The following is a 20,239-nucleotide window of genomic DNA, read 5'->3' as shown; positions in this document are numbered from 1 at the left end:
CAAAGCATTTATGACTTATTGGAGCTATGAAAACAGGATTTACTTAATATATTGTCACATGAGAGTAACATGAAAAGAGCTCCTACCTTTGTGATAAGAAGTCGGTACCTATCCAGCATCGCTTGGTTGTCATGGCAGCCTGCTAATAATTGCCATACCTCTGCTCTCAATGCTTCAGGAACACCACTCTTCACCAGAGTGGACAATCCCTTTGGTCGTGCACCAAGATTACTGTGCCTGAGAAAACAAGAAAATAAACCATTCATACTCCCTTCACCACTACTGATCTGCTGCTGTTATGGAAAATGTATTAGTGAGTTTATATTTTTTTTTAAAAAAAGTGTAAGACTGAATCAGGAGGAAAATGGAAGGAAGCGGCATGAAATAATATTAGTAGTGTTTAAGTTTAGTAACGTCTTCAACTTTTTTTCTTGATTGCATCTTGCTTATTAGTGAACCACGTTATCCCACCCTCCTTCCTCTCATTTACTTTTTAAACATTCGAAGAACTTACTCATAATAATGAATGTGTTAACTGTATATTCTCAGGCAGCATTTCAAGGCATAAAAAGAGCCATTTGAATCCCCTGAGATGAATGTACGGTGTGTGCGGCAAGGACTGGGGGCTAGGGATGCTGAGAGTGGATCAGAAAAGAGACCTATTAACACCTTGACTATACCTCTAAATCCTGATCCAAAGTGCTTGCAAAAGGAAGACCCTAGCCCTTTCCTACAAACCTCATAAGACCTATTCAATTCCCGAGCCACACAGACTTAGCAGCTTTACCCATGGATCACAATAAACTGTGGAAAATTCTGAAAGAGATGGGAATACCAGACCACCTGATCTGCCTCTTGAGAAACCTGTATGCAGGTCAGGAAGCAATAGTTAGAACTGGACATGGAACAACAGACTGGTTCCAAATAGGAAAATGAGTATGTCAAGGCTGTATATTGTCACTCTACTTATTTAACTTATATGCAGAGTACATCATGAGAAACGCTGGGCTGGACGAAGCACAAGCTGGAATCAAGATTGCTGGGAGAAATCCCAATAACCTCAGATATGCAGATGATACCACACTTATGGCAGAAAGTGAAGAGGAACTAAAGAGCCTCTTGATGAAAGTGAAACAGAAGAGTGAAAAGGTGGCTTAAAAGCTCAATATTGAGAAAACGAAGATCATGGCATCTGGTCCTATCACTTCATAGGAAATAGATGAGGAAACAGTGGAAACAGTGTCAGACTTTATTTTTCTGGGCTCCAAAATCACAGCAGATGGTGATTGCAGCCATGAAATTAAAAGACGCTTACTCCTTGGAAGGAAAGTTATGACCAACCTAGATAGCATATTCAAAAGCAGAGACACTACTTTGCCAACAAAGGTCCCTCTAGTCAAGGCTATGGTTTTTCCTGTGGTCATGTATGGATGTAAGAGTTGGATTGTGAAGAAGGCTGAGTGCCGAAAAAAAGATGCTTTTGAACTGTGGTGTTGGAGAAGACTCTTGAGAGTCCCTTGGACTGCAAGATCCAACCAGTCCATTCTAAAGCAGATCAGCCCTGAGTGTTCTTTGGAAAGAATGATGCTAAAGCTGAAACTCCAGTACTTTGGCCACCTTATGCGAAGAGTTGACTCATTGGAAAAGACTCTGATGCTGGGAGGGATTGGGGGCAGGAGGAAAAGGGGATGGATGACAGAGGATGAGATGGCTGGATGGCTTCACCGACTCAATGGATATGAGTTTGAGTGAACTCCGGGAGTTGGTGATGGACAGGGAGGCCTGGCGTGCTGCGATTCATGGGGTCGCAAAGAGTCAGACACGACTGAGCGACTGAACTGAACTGAACTGAAGGGTGCTTAGAACCTGAACAAAGATAAATACATTGTCATGAAGCCAGTGATCACGTAGCAGGTATGCGACTCTGATAACCTGCCCAACTGAACCAAAACTGAATTGTAGTTTCCAGCCTATGCCTAGCTTGAACCTGGAGCTATGTTCCACACCTTTTTGTTCAGACTTTATCTCTACTTTTATTTGCTGCTCACCTTTAATCTCTTACCTAACGTAACCATCCAAACTTTAAAGATATACTGTGGTTTGGTCTAACATCCCAGGTTTTGGCTTCAGGTTCTGAACCTGTGAAGTCATAGAAACCATATGTCTATTTTCTGAAATTGGCCTCCTGCCTACTTTACCAACTTCTCTATCTTTACACTCTTCCAAATGCAGCCCAGACCTCAGTTTTGGCATGTCCTTCATTTGAAAATATGTTTCAAGCTTTCCCCATACTCTCATAACCCAACTATCTCAGAAAAACTGTAACAATTTCCATAACTTGAAAGTTCAGGTAAACTCATCCCATTAATATCTATAATAAACCATCAAATTTGTGACCATTCTGCTTTCTTTCAGCCTCTTAAGGGAAAATTTTTATATTGCTGAGTTAGAGAACCTAAGCTGACGATACTGACAGGCTTGAAGCAAAACAGAGTAAAAAGAGGTAGAGCTTACACGATTTAACACGCCATGGCACCATTAAAGAACCTTAATTATGCTGCTAAGTGAAAAAAGCAGGTTTCAAAATAGCATATATGGTATTATTTTAAAAACACATTCTCTCTCTCACACTCTCTCCTTAACACATACTATTTTGAAACCTGCTTTTGACATGCATAGGGAAAAAATATGGAAGAATGAACACCAAAATATTTATGTAATGGAATTAAGAGAAAGTATTCCTTTTATTATTCTATACTGTTTGAAACATTTACAATGATCTTGAACCCTTTTATAATCATACACAAAAAAAATCATTTCAAGTCTTTAAATTTCTCCAGTGGACTTCAATTAAAAAATAAATTAATTTGGAAAAACACCATAGCCAAATATGCTCCATAAAATACGTCAAGTAGAGGCTTCTTTGGTGACTCAGTGGTAAAAAGTCTGCCTATCAATGCAGGATACAAGGGTTAGATCCATGGTCTGGGAAGATCTCACATGCCACTGAGCAACTGAGCCCACCTGCCACAATTACTGAGCCTGTGCTCTAGAGACCATGCTCCATAACAAAAGAGGCTACAACAATGTTATGTCATAACATAACAATGTTACAATGTTATGTCCTGCACACCATAACTAGAGAACAGCTCCCGCTCACCGCAACTAGAGAAAAGCCCTTACAGCAACGAGACTTAGCACTGCTGCTAAGTCGCTTCAGTCATATCCGACTCTGTGCGACCCCATAGAGGGCAGCCCACCAGGCTCCCCGTCCCTGGGATTCTCCAGGCAAGAACACTGGAGTGGGTTGCCATTTCCTTCTCCAATGCATGAAAGTGAAAAGTGAAAGTGAAGTCGCTCAGTCGTGTCCCACTCCTAGCCACCCCATGGACTGCAGCCTACCAGGCCCCTCCGTCCATGGGATTTTCCAGGCAAGAGTACTGGAGTGGGGTGCCATTGCCTTCTCTGAGACTTAGCACAAACCCCACAAAAAATGAAAGAATTAAAAAAAAAAGAGTTGATTTAAAAAAATATGTCAGGTAGAAAGATTATTAACTGTTCCTGATGAGACTTACACCTGAGTAAACTATATGACACATGGGTTTCCTTCCAGCTGCTTATTCTTCAATCTCCAACTGCATTTAAAATTAGCAAAAGAATGGTGCACCACAGAGAGGCAGGAGCAGTTTCATAAAAGGATCGTTTTTGTAATTTTATTATTTGAGTCTCATCACTGATGCAATGGACATGAACTCGGGCAAACTTCGGGAGATGGTGAGGGACAGGGAGGCCTCGCATGCTGCGATCCATGGGGTTGCAAAGAGTCGGACACGTCTGGGTGACTAAACAACAACAGCAACAACATACTTTTTAATAGGAAAAACATAAATGATTTGAGGCCAAGGTGAGTTTCTGAACTCTTAGTTCAGTATAAAACTCTTAGTGTAAAATAAAACTAACTAAAAACAACAGTGTGCCAAGGGCTAAGCTCGTATCTCATGAAATTAAATGCAAAGTATGCTTAATTGTGAGTCCCATGATGAATAATAAAAGAGTAATTCAAAGTAACTAAATATACTACATGTTAAATATACTACATGTACTACATGGTTATACGTGAACCGTGAACTTCCAGATGTTAAAGCTGGTTTTAGGAAAGTCAGAGAAAGCAGAGGTCAAATTGCCGACATGTGCTGGATCATAGAAAAAGCAATAGAGTTCCAGAAAAACATCTATTTCTGCTTTACTGACTATGCCAAAGCCTTTGTGTGGATCACAATAAACTATGGAAAATTCTGAAAGAGACAGGAATAACAGATCACCTGACCTGCCTCTTGAGAAACCTGTATGCAGGTCAGGAAGCAACAGTTAGAACTGGACATGGAACAACAGACTGGTTCCAAATCGGGAAAGGAGTACGTCAAGGCTGTATACTGTCACCCTGCTTATTTAACTTACATGCAGAGTCAGATCAGATCAGATCAGTCGCTCAGTCGTGTCCGACTGTTTGCGACCCCAGGAATCGCAGCACGCCAGGCCTCCTTGTCCATCACTCAGACTCACGTCTGTCGAGTCAGTGATACCATCCAGCCATCTCATCCTCTGTCGTCCCCTTCTCCTCCTGCCCCCAATCCCTCCCAGAATCAGAGTCTTTTCCAATGAGTTAACTCTTAACATGAGGTGGCCAAAGTACTGGAGTTTCAGCTTTAGCATCATTCCTTCCAAAGAAATCCCAGGGCTGATCTCCTTCAGAATGGACTGGTTGAATCTCCTTGCAGTCCAAGGGACTCTCAAGAGTCTTCTCCAACACCACAGTTCAAAAGCATCAATTCTTCGGCGCTCAGCCTTCTTCACAGTCCAACTCTCACATCCATACATGACCACAGGAAAAACCATAGCCTTGAGTACACGAACCTTTGTTGGCAAAGTAATGTCTCTGCTTTTGAATATGCTATCTAGGTTGGTCATAACTTTCCTTCCAAGGAGTAAGCGTCTTTTAATTTCATGGCTGCAGTCACCATCTGCAGTGATTTTGGAGCCCAGAAAAATAAAGTCTGACACTGTTTCCACTGTTTCCCCATCTATTTCCCATGAAGTGGTGGGACCGGATGCCATGATCTTCGTTTTCTGAATGTTGAGCTTTAAGCCAACTTTTCCACTCTGCACTTTCACTTTCATCAAGAGGCTTTTTAGTTCCTCTTCACTTTCTGCCATAAGGGTGGTGTCATCTGCATATCTGAGGTTATTGATATTTCTCCCAGCAATCTTGATTCCAGCTTGTGTTTCTTCCAGTCCAGCGTTTCCCATGATGTAATCTGCATATAAGTTAAATAAACAGGCTGACAATATACAGCCTTGATGTACTCCTTTTCCTATTTGGAACCAGTCTGTTGTTCCATGTCCAGTTCTAACTGTTGCTTCCTGACCTGCATACAGATTTCTCAAGAGGCAGATCAGGTGGTCTGGTATTCCCATCTCTTTCAGAATTTTCCACAGTTTATTGTGATCCACACAGTCAAAGGCTTTGGCATAGTCAATAAAGCAGAAATAAATGTTTTTCTGGAACTGTCTCACTTTTTCTATGATCCAGTGGATGTTGGCAATTTGATCTCTGGTTCCTCTGCCTTTTCTAAAACCAGCTTGAACATCAGGAAGTTTACGGTTCACATATTGCTGAAGCCTGGCTTGGAGAATTTTGAGCATTACTTTACTAGCGTGTGAGATGAGTGCAATTGTGCAGTAGTTTGAGCATTCTTTGGCTTTGCCTTTCTTTGGGATTGGAATGAAAACTGCTGGAGGAAGCACAAGGTGGAATCAAGACTGCCAGGAGAAATCTCAATAACCTCAGATATGCAGACGACACCACCCTTACAGCAGAAAGTGAAGAAGAACTAAAGAGTCTCTTGATGAAAGTGAAAGAGGAGAGTGAAAAGTTGGCTTAAAGCTCAACATTCAGAAAACTAAGATCATGGCATCCGGTCCCATCACTGCATGCAAATAGATGGGGAAACAGTGGAAACAGTGGCTGACTTTATTCTTTGGGGCTCCAAGATCACTGCAGATGGTGATTGCAGCCATGAAATTAAAAGACGCTTACTCCTTGGAAGGAAAGTTATGACCAACCTAGACAGCATATTAAAAAGCAGAGACACTACTTTGCCAACAAAGGTCTGTCTAGTCAAGGCTATGGTTTTTCCAGTAGTCATGTACGGATATGAGAGTTGGACTATAAAAAAACCTGAGCGCTGAAGAATTGATGCTTTTGAACTGTGGTGTTGGAGAAGACTCTTGAGAGTCCCCTGGATTGCAAGGAGATCCATCCAGTCCATCCTAAAGATCAGTCCTGGGTGTTCATTGGAAGGACTGATGTTGAAGCTGAAACTCCAAAACTTTGGCCACCTGATGCGAAGAACTGACTCATTTGAAAAGACCCTGATGCTGGGAAAGATTGAGGGCAGGAGGAAAAGGGGACGACAGAGGATGAGATGGCTGGATGGCATCACTGACTCAATGGACATGAGTTTGGGTGAACTCCAGGAGTTGATGATCGACAGGGAGGCCTGTGCTGCAGTCCATAGGGTCACAAAGAGTCGGACACAACTGAGTGACTGAACTGAACTGAACATGTTATACAGAGCTCAATGTCAGCTCTGTATATCTACAGCTATTAAATACCTCCCATATAAAAGAAACCTTTTTATTCAACCCCACATAACACTCCAGATGTCATATTGTCTTCCCACTTTGCACATCAAATTTCTGTAACGATGACTGTACATTATCTCTATTTCTTCCCTCACACTCATTCCTCAGCTCATTTCAGCATGGCTTCTCTCTTTTATATAAGTAATGCATGACCTCTCTCCATGCCACTAAATTCCAGAGACATTGTTCAGTCCTTCCACTGTTGACCATTTTGTTTCCTTGGCATCAGTGACAAAGCACTCTCTTTTCCCTCCTCACAAACCCAACTGCTGATTGTTCTCCTCTATTAAAGTGTTTCAAGCTGTCAATCTCTCCACTCTCCCTCAATGATCTAATTCTCTCCACTCTCTCATCTCTGGGCATTATTACCCTTCCCCACAAATTCTGAGCTCCAGAAATCAATATATTCAAATTTGAACTCATATTCTTTCTCCCTAAACCTGATCGTTTTCCAGGGTGTCCTACCTCGGTGATTGTCACCACAATTCAACCAAATTAGAAACCTAGATGTTAATGTTCACATTACTCTCTATCCCATAATTTATTACTAATTTATCAAGAAATCTAATGCATTTTATTTTCCCAACCTCTCCAAAATCCTTGCACTCCGATCTCCACTGCCACCAATTCTACTCATTCTACAACCTCTGTAATGACCTCCTAACTTCCACTCATCCTATTACATGGTAATGTATTTCCAATACAGCAGACAAAATGAAGAGGAAAACAGCTTGATTAAATATCATATTGGCTCAAATTACTCTGCATAATCAATTATATAAGATTCTGAATCTGAACTATCTCTTCTTACACAGGCATACATACACACATACACATGCAAACACACACCTTCAGGTTAATAGTCAACAGTCCCTAGTATACCTTTTACTGTAATATGATTCAACTCAACCAGTATTCTAGCTGGCCCTCGTCTAATCGGCCAGGCATAACAAAAAAGTCTTTTCTCCTCTCTTAAAAACCCAGGCACTATTTATCTTCATAGTGAAGTGAAAGTGGCTCACTTGTGTCCAACTCTTTGCAACCCCATGGACTGTAGCCTGCCAGGCTCCTCTGTCCATGGAATTCTCCAGGCAAGAATACTGGAGTGGACAGCCATTCCTTTCTACAGGGGATGTTCCCAACCCACGGATCAAATCCAGGTCTCCCGCATTGCAGACGGATTCTTTACCATCTCAGCCAACAGGGAAGCCCTAGAACACTGGAGGGGGTTGTGTCGTGTCATGTCGTGTCGTGTTGTGAAGTCGCTCAGTCATGTCCAACTCTTTGTGACCCCATGGACTGTAGCCTACCAGGCTCCTCCCTCCATGGGATTCTCCAAGCAAGAGTACTGGTATGGGTTTCCATTTCCTTCTCCAGGGAATCTTCCCAACCCAAGGATCAAACCTGGGTCTCCTGCATTCCAGGAAAATGCTTTAACCTCTGAGCCACCAGGGTAGCCTATTCCTTCTCTAGGGAATCGTCCCCACCCAGGAATTGAACCAGGGTATCCTTCATTGCAGGTTGGTTCTTCATCAGTTGAGCTAACTTACAGACTGACATTTAAAAAGAACTGGGTCGTTCATAATACAACATGATTAACAGCTTTAAATTACTGATTATTCTGGTAATGATACAGTAATTAATTATAGTGTATACAGCACCCTGTATTTAAGAGATACTGATATCAATGGATACCAAGCCAAAAGCTATAGTATATATCTATGACCAGAGAAGATCCAAAACAAAAGGACAATTTATAAAAATAGTCATTGTTTCAGTATTTCTAATAAAAATATAATTGCATACAGTCATTGCTTTAATACAACATTAACTATACCTATCAGGAGACTTAGAAGCAGGCATCTAATTACGACAAGTGTTGAACTCGGCACTAGAAGCAATATAGGTATCAAATGATTCAAAAAGTCACATATAAACCAGATGTGCTAAACAAATAGTAACTGAGAAGTTTGTAATGCATGAATGTAAGTTCCACAAGGGAAGGAGTCTCTGTCTTCTTTACTTATATATCCCAAGCACCTAGTGCAGTGCCTGTTATATACAAGGTATTCAGTAATTTTAGATAAAAGAATAGACTTATGAGACTAAATTAACATGAACAACTAATACGGCTAAGCTAAAGAATGCTTTTTTAAAAGGCAAACAGTCTCACTGATTTAACAGCATCATAAAGCAGTTACCTTCTAGTTACCTTCAAAGAGGGACCTTTTCTTGAAACTGTTCGGGCATATAAGAACTTTCTCTATTTTTAAGATTGTCTAGGAAAGAATTTCAAAGAGGAGCTACAATTTCTAACAACAACAGCAGGGAAATCAAGAAGTGAGAAGAAAAGCCATTGAATGATACTCATTGGTCACTTATGGAATTGGGGCAATTCCAATTGCCCCAACTGATAGAGAAGAAGTGGAAGTAGGTGGCTAGAAGATATGAGAATGTGAGGGCAGCAGCTTGACCCAATTTAAAAGGTCTTCTCAGAAAAAGGAATAGTTAGAACTGAAACTAAAAGATGGGAAACATCAAGTGAAGTTGGGGATTTGTCCTTCCCTCATTCATGGTAAGACCTATATGTCAACCGAGGTCTTACTTTAAGTTAATCAAGATACATGAAGAAGTTTCAAGAAAAGAGATAGATTAAAGATCACTAGGAAAAGCAAGGGCACATATTTTGTTCTGATTTGTATATGCTTTCACCGGGCTTTTTCATTAGTGGAAAAAAGTTGAACATTATACTGATGTGAAAAGAAAAGAAGCTATTTATGTTCATGCTTAGCAATTTGAATTCTTCATGTTTTCTGAGTTTAGATATTTTGGGGGGTCATTTTGCTGATGTTCAGCTAGGTTGAGAGATCATGGATTAAGAACATGTTTTCCCATCTTGATAATAAGGATAGTCATGAAGAATACAACCAAAGTGCCTATTAAATCTGTACCAATTTTCTGAAAGTCTAACAAAGGCAAATGAATAGTCTGAAGGTAGTTTTATTTATATATAGTAAACCAATACTCAATTTTTATCTCAAAGTTCCCTTAGTGTTTTGGTTAGAAAATCTTCCTGTCACAAAAGTTGACTTACATCTAACTGTTCAGGGTCAGCACAGTGTTCTCCTAGTCTTTAAGAATCTCAACAACTTTGATACAATTCAAAACCAGAAACAGTCTTCCAGAAATAATTCTACCCGAATTCCTTAAATTCCTTAAATTATTTAACATGCAAGACATCAGCATTACCATTCTGAATATATTCAACACATAAAAAAACCTTGCTGCCACTTTCAGTTTGGTGTTTTCAAGTCTTTCTTTCACAAGTGTGTTAGTTGCCCAGTCATGTCCGACTCTGTGACCCCATGGACTGCAGCCTGTCAGGCCCCCCTGTCCATGGAATACTCCAAGAAAGAATACTGGAGTGAGTAGTCATTCCCTTCTTCAGGGGATCTTCCCAAATTTCTGTCACAAACATTTGCTCAATTTCTTTCTCCCTGGCCCTCTTTCTCTCCTTTTCTCTCAATCTTTGTTTGCTCACTTTTTTATGTAGTATTTCAGAACACCTTAACTCTAATCTCATATGAAGACCTCCATCACTGAATTTTTAGTCTGTTTTCCATTATCTTTTCCATAATATCTTTATTTTTTCTGATAATTTAAAATTAGTATTACTCTTCCTTTATATCTTTCTAATAACACATTTCATTATCTGAGTTCTGATTTTATCCATAAAAGTTTCACTTTATTTTAATATAGTGATCTCATTGTTTCACAGTAAGTTCAAAATACTTTCAACTATATTTTATTTAAAAGCCCCTTGATAATACAGGCTGTCTCCTCATAAAAAAAATTTCCCCCCGAAGCACAAAATGAAGCACAATAGGTGCTCTACCTAACTGAACCACAAAAATATCTTCTTCTAAGTCCCTAGCTAATATTCCTAAGACTCACTGAAATGTTTTAAACCCACAAAAACATTAATGTTAAAAAAGATATGCCAAGAGCAATTTTAAAACTTTGTCAATTCTTGTGTAATAGAAATAAACTTCTCAAATGTCATCATTTTCACATAAACTGTCATGACACAACTACAATTAAGACAAGTAAAAATAAAAATACTTCAACTGTAAAAAATTCAGCAAGTTTTCTACAGGTCTAAACACCAGTTATCTGAGTTCTTTAAAACAGTTCCCTAAGATTCTATAAACAAGTTGGTTGAAGTCCACTACAAAAAATATAATGTAGAAAGATATTTCTGAAAAAATGTACACTGAATGGTAGCTGAGGAATCCCATCACTCTACTTTAGAATTCTTACTCCATTTGGAACTCCACTTTATACATAAGGCCCATGAGTTTGGTACAGACCTCATCAACCCATGCAGTTATGTCCTAACTAGCTAATTTCTTCCAACTCCAAAATTACCTTCTAAATAATTAAAAGCATCATAAAGGCAATTTCTTTTTTTAAAAGTTATTTTCCAAGAAAATTTTTTATTAGCATTTACTTTTATTTGTTTGGCTGTGCCTGGTCTTTGCTGCGGCACTGAGAATCTCTGGTTGTGGCATGCGAACTCTTAGTTGCAGCATGCGGGATGAAGTTCCCTCACCAGGGAGTGAATCTGAGCCCCCGGATTACCAAATGGTAAGTCCCCATAATAGCAACTTCACCTTTAAAATATTTGTTGGGAATTGTCTTTATTATGTTTATTGTATTTTTTTTCTACTTCCGTGTTCATTCCAAAATTTCCACTGGGTGCTAACAGAAACATTTATCCATTATGTCACAATTCTGTTTTAATGTCTTTGGAGGGACTGATGTTGAAGCTGAAACTCCAATACTTTGGCCACCTAATACAGAGAGCTGACTCATTTGAAAAGACCCTGATGCTGGGAAAAATTGAGGGCAGGAGGAGAAGGTGACGACAGAGGATGAATGGTTGGATGGCATCACCGACTCGATGGACATGAGTTTTGGTAAACTCTGGAAGTTGGTGATGGACAGGGAGGCCTGGCGTGATGCAGTTCATGGGGTCGCAAAGAGTTGGACACAACTGAGCGACTGAACTGAACTGAGAAGACTGGAAAAAGTATCAATTTTCTGAGTCTATTCTGTCTCTTAGTAAACCTTCTACATGCATCCATAATAATGAATCCAGAAATCTACGTACATTATAGAAATGGGAGTCTGTCCAACTGGTGAAAAAGTCCTGCCTTTGGAGCCAGACTGCCTAGATTCAAACCCTGGCTCGGTCATTGACTTGCAGCATCATCATGCTCCTAACTGTAACTCCATCACTCAACAAGTCCCATCTCTTCCTGCCTATTCATCAGCTTCCCTTGCAATTGTGTCCTCTTCCTCTGGCATCATCAAATTTTCTCTCTCTGCAAGTCATGTCCAGCAACACACAATGTACATTCTATACTGACCATCCTAATTTCTAGAATTTCTCAAATTACCTCTCAACCCACATTCACTTACTAATATGTCCTTATTTCTTATCACCCCTTTATAGCAAAACTTCTATGAAGAGTTATCTATCCATACCTGATGATCACCTTTCCTCCTAGATATAGTCCAACCAGATTTCATTCCTCCCTCTCTATGGAGAGTGTCTTGTGTGAGTCACCAGCGACATTCAAACTGCTGGACCCAATGGAATTCTCAGGCTTCCTACAACCTGACCTTTCAGCAGCTGAGCACTTCCTTCTTGACAGACTTATTCACTTGCGTTTACCTTGACTCTCTTCCTATCCTACTGGTGTGCTTTCTGGAGCTCCTTTGCCGTATCTTTCCTCCTCATCTTTCCAACTGCCGAACACTGGAGTGGTTGAGGGCTCAGCACCTAGATGACTATCTATATTTACTCCCTAAGTTATCTCAATATAAAGATACATAAACAGTTTTTTAATTAATACAACAGATTTACAATCATGTAAATATGAAATTTTCAGTAAGAAAAATAAATTTTTACCATCTTCCTAGCAATTCTCCCCAAGAATATAGGATCTTCTCAGGACAATCCTTAGACACATCACCTGTTCCACTTGAGAGTTCATTATCACTCTCTGCAGAAGAAACACAAGAACAACAAAGATTATATTATATAGTACATTCTATTTTTATGTGTTATAAAACAAGAAGCATGACTGTTTCTAATAAAACAAATACTTCTGCTTATATTACACCACTGCAAAAATAACAGTATAAACTTCAATAATATGTATTATTTCAGTGCCAAAATAAATATTTTCAAAGCACAAAGTTTTTATTAAAATTCTTGTCCACAGTTTACATGGTATGAAACTGAAAACACCTATAAACAAATATCTTTACCCAAAGGAAGTAAAATTTAAAAGCTAATGGTAACATGGTTAGAAATTCCTATTTAGTGTTCTATTCATCAGTTTAGTATTCTCAAATATTGTGTGTGTGTATTCAGTCGCTCAGTTGTGTCCTACTCTTTGAGACCCTATGGACTGAGGGCCACCAGGCTCTGCTGTCCGTGGGATTCTACAGACAAGCATACTAGAGTGGCTTGCCATTTCCTGCTCCAGGCTATCTTTCTCAACCCAGGGATCAAATCCACATCTTCAGTGTCTCCCACATTGCAGGCAGATTCTTTACCACTGCATCACCTGGGAAGCCCTTATATTTTATTAAAATCATTTATACATTTTATATTATAGTTACTAATATTAATATTTGATGAAAAATAAATACTAAAGAATCAGACATATATATCAATATATAACACTGAGAAACATTTATGATACAAATACACAACCAGAAATCTAAAAAAAATTTTTTAAGACATATTGAAAAGTACAAGTTATTTTTGACTGTCCATGGGATTCTACAGACAAGCATACTAAGGTGGGTTGCCATTTCCTGCTCTAGGGGACCTTTCTCAACCCAAGGATCAAATCCATGTCTCCAGTGTCTCCTGGAGATGAAACTTTCATCTTTTAAAATGACAACTTCATAAAACATCACAAAATATAAAGTAATAGTTTTAGAAAGAATAAGACAGCTTGAGTTATAGTTTACAATCAGTAGTGAAAATAAGTTAACTCTAAATTCTATAAATCTTTTGAATGGTAACAGACCTGGTAGAGAAAGGAAATGTAGTGGGCACAATTCACCTACATTATACCAAAGCTTTTGACACAGTGCTACCTAAGAAAAGGCTGGAGAAGTACAGATTGAATGATAAAATAGGCTGGATAAAAATCTGTCTGGCTGATAGCAAGTACCAAGGTTTCACCAATGCTCTTACAGTGTAATAGGGATTGGCATTAAGTGAATCTCACAGGGATCTGTGCTAAAAACAATATTGCTTAGCATGCGACAAATCCAGTGATCCAAGCAGAAACTCGTTCATACCAGTGGATATATTCAACACCAAAAATTAATGTGATAAATAAAGACTTATTTGGTGAGGTTTAAAAGATGTGCTTATATGCACCTGAAAAGATTTTATTACATATTTAGCAAAATATAAACAAACTATATACATACACACAAACAAATGTTTCATCATCTTTAGGACAACATCAGATCAACAAGAACGATGATGGACATTTTATTCTAAAAGCAAGTATTATTCTGGACATTGGTAATGAAGGTTAAGAGGTTATATGCTAACATCACTGCTCTAGAAATACCTCACATAGAAGTGAGAGGTTCTGTTTCTTTTAAAGCTAGAGCAAATGAAGTATTACTAAGTATTGGAGGAATACAGTAAACAGAAACAACTGAAGCCTTAAGAGTAAAATAGCCTAACATGAAAAACTATGCTTTATAGTCCTTATAATTTTTTAACTAAAATGAGGCACTTCGGAGAGTAATATGAAAATGAATAAAGGAAATCTCATTTAAAATGAAGTCAGGAAACCCTGAAGGGGCAATTCTCACACATGTATCATTCGTGGCAGCTTACAGGCACTAACAGGAAGGAAGATTTCCTCCCAACCCAGCAAGGTCAAGCTGCTAGACACCTACTGTCAGTGAAGAACCCCTATAGCCCTCCCCAATTTCCTCCTTTTCGCTATAAAAGCAAGCCCCTCTCCGCCAATCTCCAGATACGCCTATCATTTACTGTTGTTTGCTTGTTTCAAATTGCAATTCTCTCCTATTACATAATAAACTTATTCTGCTGGTAAAATAACTGGCTGGTTTTGTTTGTTTAACATTAGCAGTGAAAGGGGACACTATTAAAAATTACACTAGAAAACAGGTTAAACTTACACTATCTCAGGCAAACAGACTTCCGGTCACCCTTCTTATTAATTAGTACCAAACATAAGCATTTATAAGTTGATATTCAATTAAGCAGGGTCCAAGATGATCCCACATTATACTCTAAGTTGCCACACAGTAAATAATAATACACCAAAGTGCCAAATTATTTGATGAAGCTGTACCTGCTAAGCTGGGAGATCAAAATCTAAGAACACAATAAAAGAAACAAGGAAAGAAACACCGATGGACATCACTAACCTTGAATATTAAAAAACTCAAAAGGTACTACTGATATTGAGAATCTTTTGGACTCATTATTCTTGCTGTGAAAGGAATCCCTAAGCATGAAACAAAACCAAGATGCTTTAAGAGAGAATAAGAAATATGACTACCTATAATTTTAAAACTTCTATGAAGTAAGGTACAGTATATATTTTTTTAAAACTATATTTACGTACATATTTAGCAAAAAAAAAAAATCTAACATATGATGGACTATTTTGTGTAACATATCAAAATAAAGAGCAGTCCAACAGAAAATTGGGCCAAGGACATGAACACAGTGCAGGGCAAAATACATAAAATACAACTAGCTAAAAAAGAAAGCCCTATCTCATTAATAATTTTTCAATGCAAATTAAAACAATGAAACATATTCATCAATTAGACTGGCAGACAGTATAAAGAGTAATAATATCTGGTGCTGATAAAACAGGAAACAGGAAGGTTGATACTTAAATAAGCAATCTTTAATTTATTAAGATTCTAAAATGCATATACCATTTGGTCTAGTAACTTCACTTCTAGAAATTTATGATCCAGAAACAGATATGCAAAAAAAAAGAATATGGAAAACTATTTTAATTGTATCATTGTTTGTGAAAATAAGAAACTGAAAACTATCAGGAATCTATCAACAGGAGTTTTATTAACTAAATTATGGTCTATCCAGTCAAAAGAATACTATCTAGCAGTTTAAAAGAATTGGTGAATCTTTATAGGCTAACATGAAAATCATCCAAAATATATTGTGATAAAAAGAAATAAAAGAGTAATCTTAAGTATGGTCTTATTTTAGTAAATATTATTCCTTATATGATTACAAAGATCTTTAAAAATAGCTGTAAGAATAGACACCAAACTATTAACAGCAATTACGTTTCAATAACTAACAGTATCTTATCACATAGTAGGCATTCAATAAATATTCAGGGAATACATCTTTCAGTTCTAAGTTTTATATTACTGTAATACTTTTATCTTTTAAAATAAGTTATGTATAACTATAAAAAGCACAGGGAAAGGATTTTAATTTTTTAAATGACCCCTGTGCTATATGAAACAAAAACCTATTTTATTATTACAAACCCCTACTGCTATGTCATAAAACCATGAATGATAACAACAATGTCTTGTCTTCTTGACACTCTCCCAAGTTATTGTGCACCAAAAAAGGAAATCAGAACTGTAAGCAACTAGATTAGCAATGGAGAACTCCAAGGAGAAGGAAAGAAAATGGGCACACTGAAGTAAAACCAGACCCCTGATGAACAATTAAGGTAGAGACAACAGAAGGCCGGGAGCCAAATATTTGGATGAAAAGTAGGATTTAGTCAAGTAAATTAGGGGGTTTCCCCAAAGGCTCAACGGGTAAAGAATCCACATGCAATGCAAGAGACCCAGGAGATGGGGGTTTGTTCTCTGGGTTGGGAAGATCCCCTGGAGAAGGAAATGGCAATCTGCTCCAGTATTCTTGTCTGGGCAATCCCATGGACAGAGGAGCCTGGTTGGCTATCGTCCAAAGGGTCACAAAGAGTCGGACATGACTGAGTGACTGAATAAACAAACGAACAAAACAGACTCCTACAATATCTTTAAAACTTCCATGAAAACATGCCTGTTGGACTCCCTGGTGGTTCAGTGGTTTAGGAATTTGCCTGCCAATGCAAGGAACGTGGGTTCAATCCCTGCTCAAGATTCCACATGCGGTGGGGCAATTAAGCCCACACACCACCAACTACTGAACCCTGCCTGCCCTGGAACCCAACAAGAGAAGCCACCACAATGAGGAGCCAGTGCACAGCAATTAGAAAGTAGCCCTCACTCACTGTGACTAGTAAAAGTCTATGTGCAGCAATGAAGACCCAGTGCAGTCAAAAATAATAAATTTTTTAAAAACCATGCCTGTTTACATTATTTAGTCATATATTTAATATCTGTAACATTCATGTCCTTCTCTTGAAGTCCAAGCTCTGCCAGGGCTGGGATTGTATCTTATTTGCCTTTATATAGTAAACTTCAGCACATAACACTGGACTGTGGAATGAATGGAAGGATTACTTTGTTGCTGCTTTATTTTGAGAATACCTTCATACATATAAGGCAATTGGGAAGGAAAACCCTGGAGCAAGAAGGATGAGAAATCAGGCAATTTTTCTGTAAAGACAAGAAATTGCCCAGGTTTCAGAGTACTGATTGAAGAGGAGGATAATTCCTATTTTGACTGCATGGGAGGCTTTGGAGAAATATGACAATGTTAAGAGAGTTAGTTGAGGGAATTTGTAGGTAATAGTTTCATCTTCCTCTATAAAGCGTAACTTTAGGAGAGGTCTCTGACAGACTCTGCTTAACTTACATAGTAGGATTTGGTAGAGACTCTTCTTAATATGCATAATTTCACTTCCTTATCATGAACATTTTCCTCATCAATTTCAATTTCCCTGCAGTTACCGGTGTCCTTTAGAAAGCAGGACCATGAAGAGCATTTCAGATGTCACTGGATTAAGACTGTAGGACTACTACTTTCTTTAAACATCAGTGAAATGGAAATAATATCAGTCAGGTAGCGTTGTAAAAATTAAATGAAAATGTATCTGAAGTGCTACACAGGGTGCCTGGCATACAATAGCACTCAAGTGTAGCTATCATTTTTATTCTTATTGTTATTGAGCCCTTAGTTGCCTACCTTCAAAGCACTTAAAAGTAACTTAAAAAGGATTTCAGGTTTGTTCTGTCTTATCCACAGATTTCTAGTATGCAGAGAGCAGAAACCAACTGTACAATGCCAAAAGAAATTATAATTGATGTAAATTTTTAGATCAAACAAAATAAATATGCATGATGCCGCGATCAAAATAATTTAGTTTCTTAACTTTGGCACCATTCCCTGCTTTGAAAAAGAATTGTGTTTCTATTAGTGATGTTTTTCATCCTAATCATAAAAGGAAATTTTGAGAACTAGTATCAACAAACATCATAAAAGGAAAAAAAGTACAGACACAGATATACAAAATACTTTTTTTCAAATAAAGTTAAAAATAAATAACAAAATTAGGGACAAATAAGCACAAAAATCTCATTTTCTTTTCTACTAAAGAATTACTCATAAAATACAAAGCTGAAAAGTATGCACAGATAAAATGTGGCTACTGAGGATTTTCAGATATTTTTCCCCTTAATTTTAGTCTTTCTTAATAAGTAATAAATATTTGTTGAAAGAAATACAGGCAATCACAGGTTGCTAAAAACTTTCTTCTAAACACACTGGGGAGAAAAATACTGAAAATTTTACTAACTGTGCAAAATGGGTAGAAACAGGTCTGTAAAAGGACACCTGCCAACCTGGAGTAGTAAAAAAGTGGTTCATTTTGATTGTCTGTTGCCTGCTAAGTCACTTGGGTCATGTCCAACTTTTTGAGACCCTATGGACTGTAATCCGCCAGGCTCCTCTGTCCATGGAATTCTCCAGGCAAGAATACTGGAGTGGGTCACCATCTCCTTCTCCAAGGGATATTCCCAACCCAAGAATCAAACCCACGTCTCTTTTGTCTTCTGCACTGGCATGTGGATTCTTTACCACTACTGCCACATTGATTAATTAGTTGTAAAGAATGTCATTTTGATGGCCAAACGCTATAGCCACATTTTAATGACTTTGAATATAATATAATCTCTCACTTTTCACATCACAGAGTCAGAATATACTTGTTTTACATAGAAGCTTATATGCAAATGTAAATCATTAATGTAAAAGAAAATACATTCCTTAGTTTCTGAAACGTTCTAACATTTCCCACTGTCCAAAGCAAGTTGATTTACGATAGAGAAAAGATTCAAGGTAGAGACCACAAATTGCTTGCTTCTTTCCAACTTAATTATCATCACTGTCATTCTAAATCTAATTACAAATTTAAAATTAATAATACCTGTAGTTCTTAAGCATAAGTGATTAATAAAAATGTATCATTATTTGCTGAAACCTGTCAACCACACTCAAGAGAACTAGGGCAACCAATACACCTGACATGAAGGACAATTAACAATGTTAAACAAACTGTTACATTTTACATTTTTCTAGGATATTAATGACTTAGAATTTATTCAGTTATGTATTTACACTTTGAATTTCAGTTCTTTGGATATGCATTTCAATTTTACTTAAATTTTCCGATTTTTAAAACTGTATGTATGTATGTATGACTGACGTACAAAAAACTGTAGATATTTAGTGTATAAAACTTAATGTATTTGTAGAGGTTAGCATAGTCCTAGAATAAGAAATTTGAGTAATGTCTATCTGAATGTATTATCTATGACCCTTTGCAAAATAAACTGAGGTGGTAAAAGAGGAAAATAGCATCTGGCAGATTTTTTAAAAAGAACATACGATTTAATAAAAAATTGTTTTAAAACACATTCAAAGAATGACTTTTTCAAGGCAGCTATTCAATTAGAGGGAAAAATTAAGCAAGAGTTAGAGATCATAGAAACAAAGGGTAGCAAGAGAAGAAAGAATTCATCAGGCTAGGCCAAATCTAACTCATGGTAGAAAGAGAACTCACTGACATCTACCATGTGGTACACAACATACTCAAGAGTCCTCTGAGCAGACGACCCTCTTCAACCAAGAGTGTAACTGAAAGAGAAAATACTCACAAATAAATAAGAAAGGAAGGGGAAATGCCCACAAAACTAGCCAAAGAAGCAAATGAAGCAACTGACAAATAACTAATCTCAAAAATATACAAGCAACTCCTACAGCTCAACTCCAGAAAAATAAATGACCCAATCAAAAAAATGGGCCAAAGAACTAAATAGACATTTCTCCAAAGAAGACATACAGATGGCTAACAAACACATGAAAAGATGTTCAACATCACTCATTATCAGAGAAATGCAAATCAAAACCACTATGAGGTATCATTTCACACCAGTCAGAATGGCTGCGATCCAAAAGTCTACAAATAATAAACGCTGGAGAGGGTGTGGAGAAAAGGGAACCCTCTTA

At 37.8% G+C, this 20,239-nt stretch overlaps 1 protein-coding gene across 3 annotated transcripts in view; it reads right to left on the bottom strand.

The window, feature by feature from the left end:
* Window positions 1-20,239, bottom strand: part of RABGAP1L (RAB GTPase activating protein 1 like) — a 739,452-nt gene that overhangs the window by 520,269 nt on the left and 198,944 nt on the right. For all 3 annotated transcript variants that reach the window (XM_070768910.1, XM_070768911.1, XM_070768912.1), the window contains 2 exons: window positions 12,683-12,776; window positions 87-237 (listed from right to left, as the gene is read on the bottom strand). In XM_070768910.1, the coding sequence (XP_070625011.1) occupies window positions 87-237; window positions 12,683-12,776 (245 nt within the window). The remainder of the gene's footprint in view (window positions 1-86; window positions 238-12,682; window positions 12,777-20,239) is intronic.

Source organism: Bos indicus, chromosome 16 (genome assembly GCF_029378745.1).
Source record: "Bos indicus isolate NIAB-ARS_2022 breed Sahiwal x Tharparkar chromosome 16, NIAB-ARS_B.indTharparkar_mat_pri_1.0, whole genome shotgun sequence".
Classification (NCBI taxonomy): domain Eukaryota; kingdom Metazoa; phylum Chordata; class Mammalia; order Artiodactyla; family Bovidae; genus Bos; species Bos indicus.
This window is presented reverse-complemented; position numbering and strand designations above follow the sequence as displayed.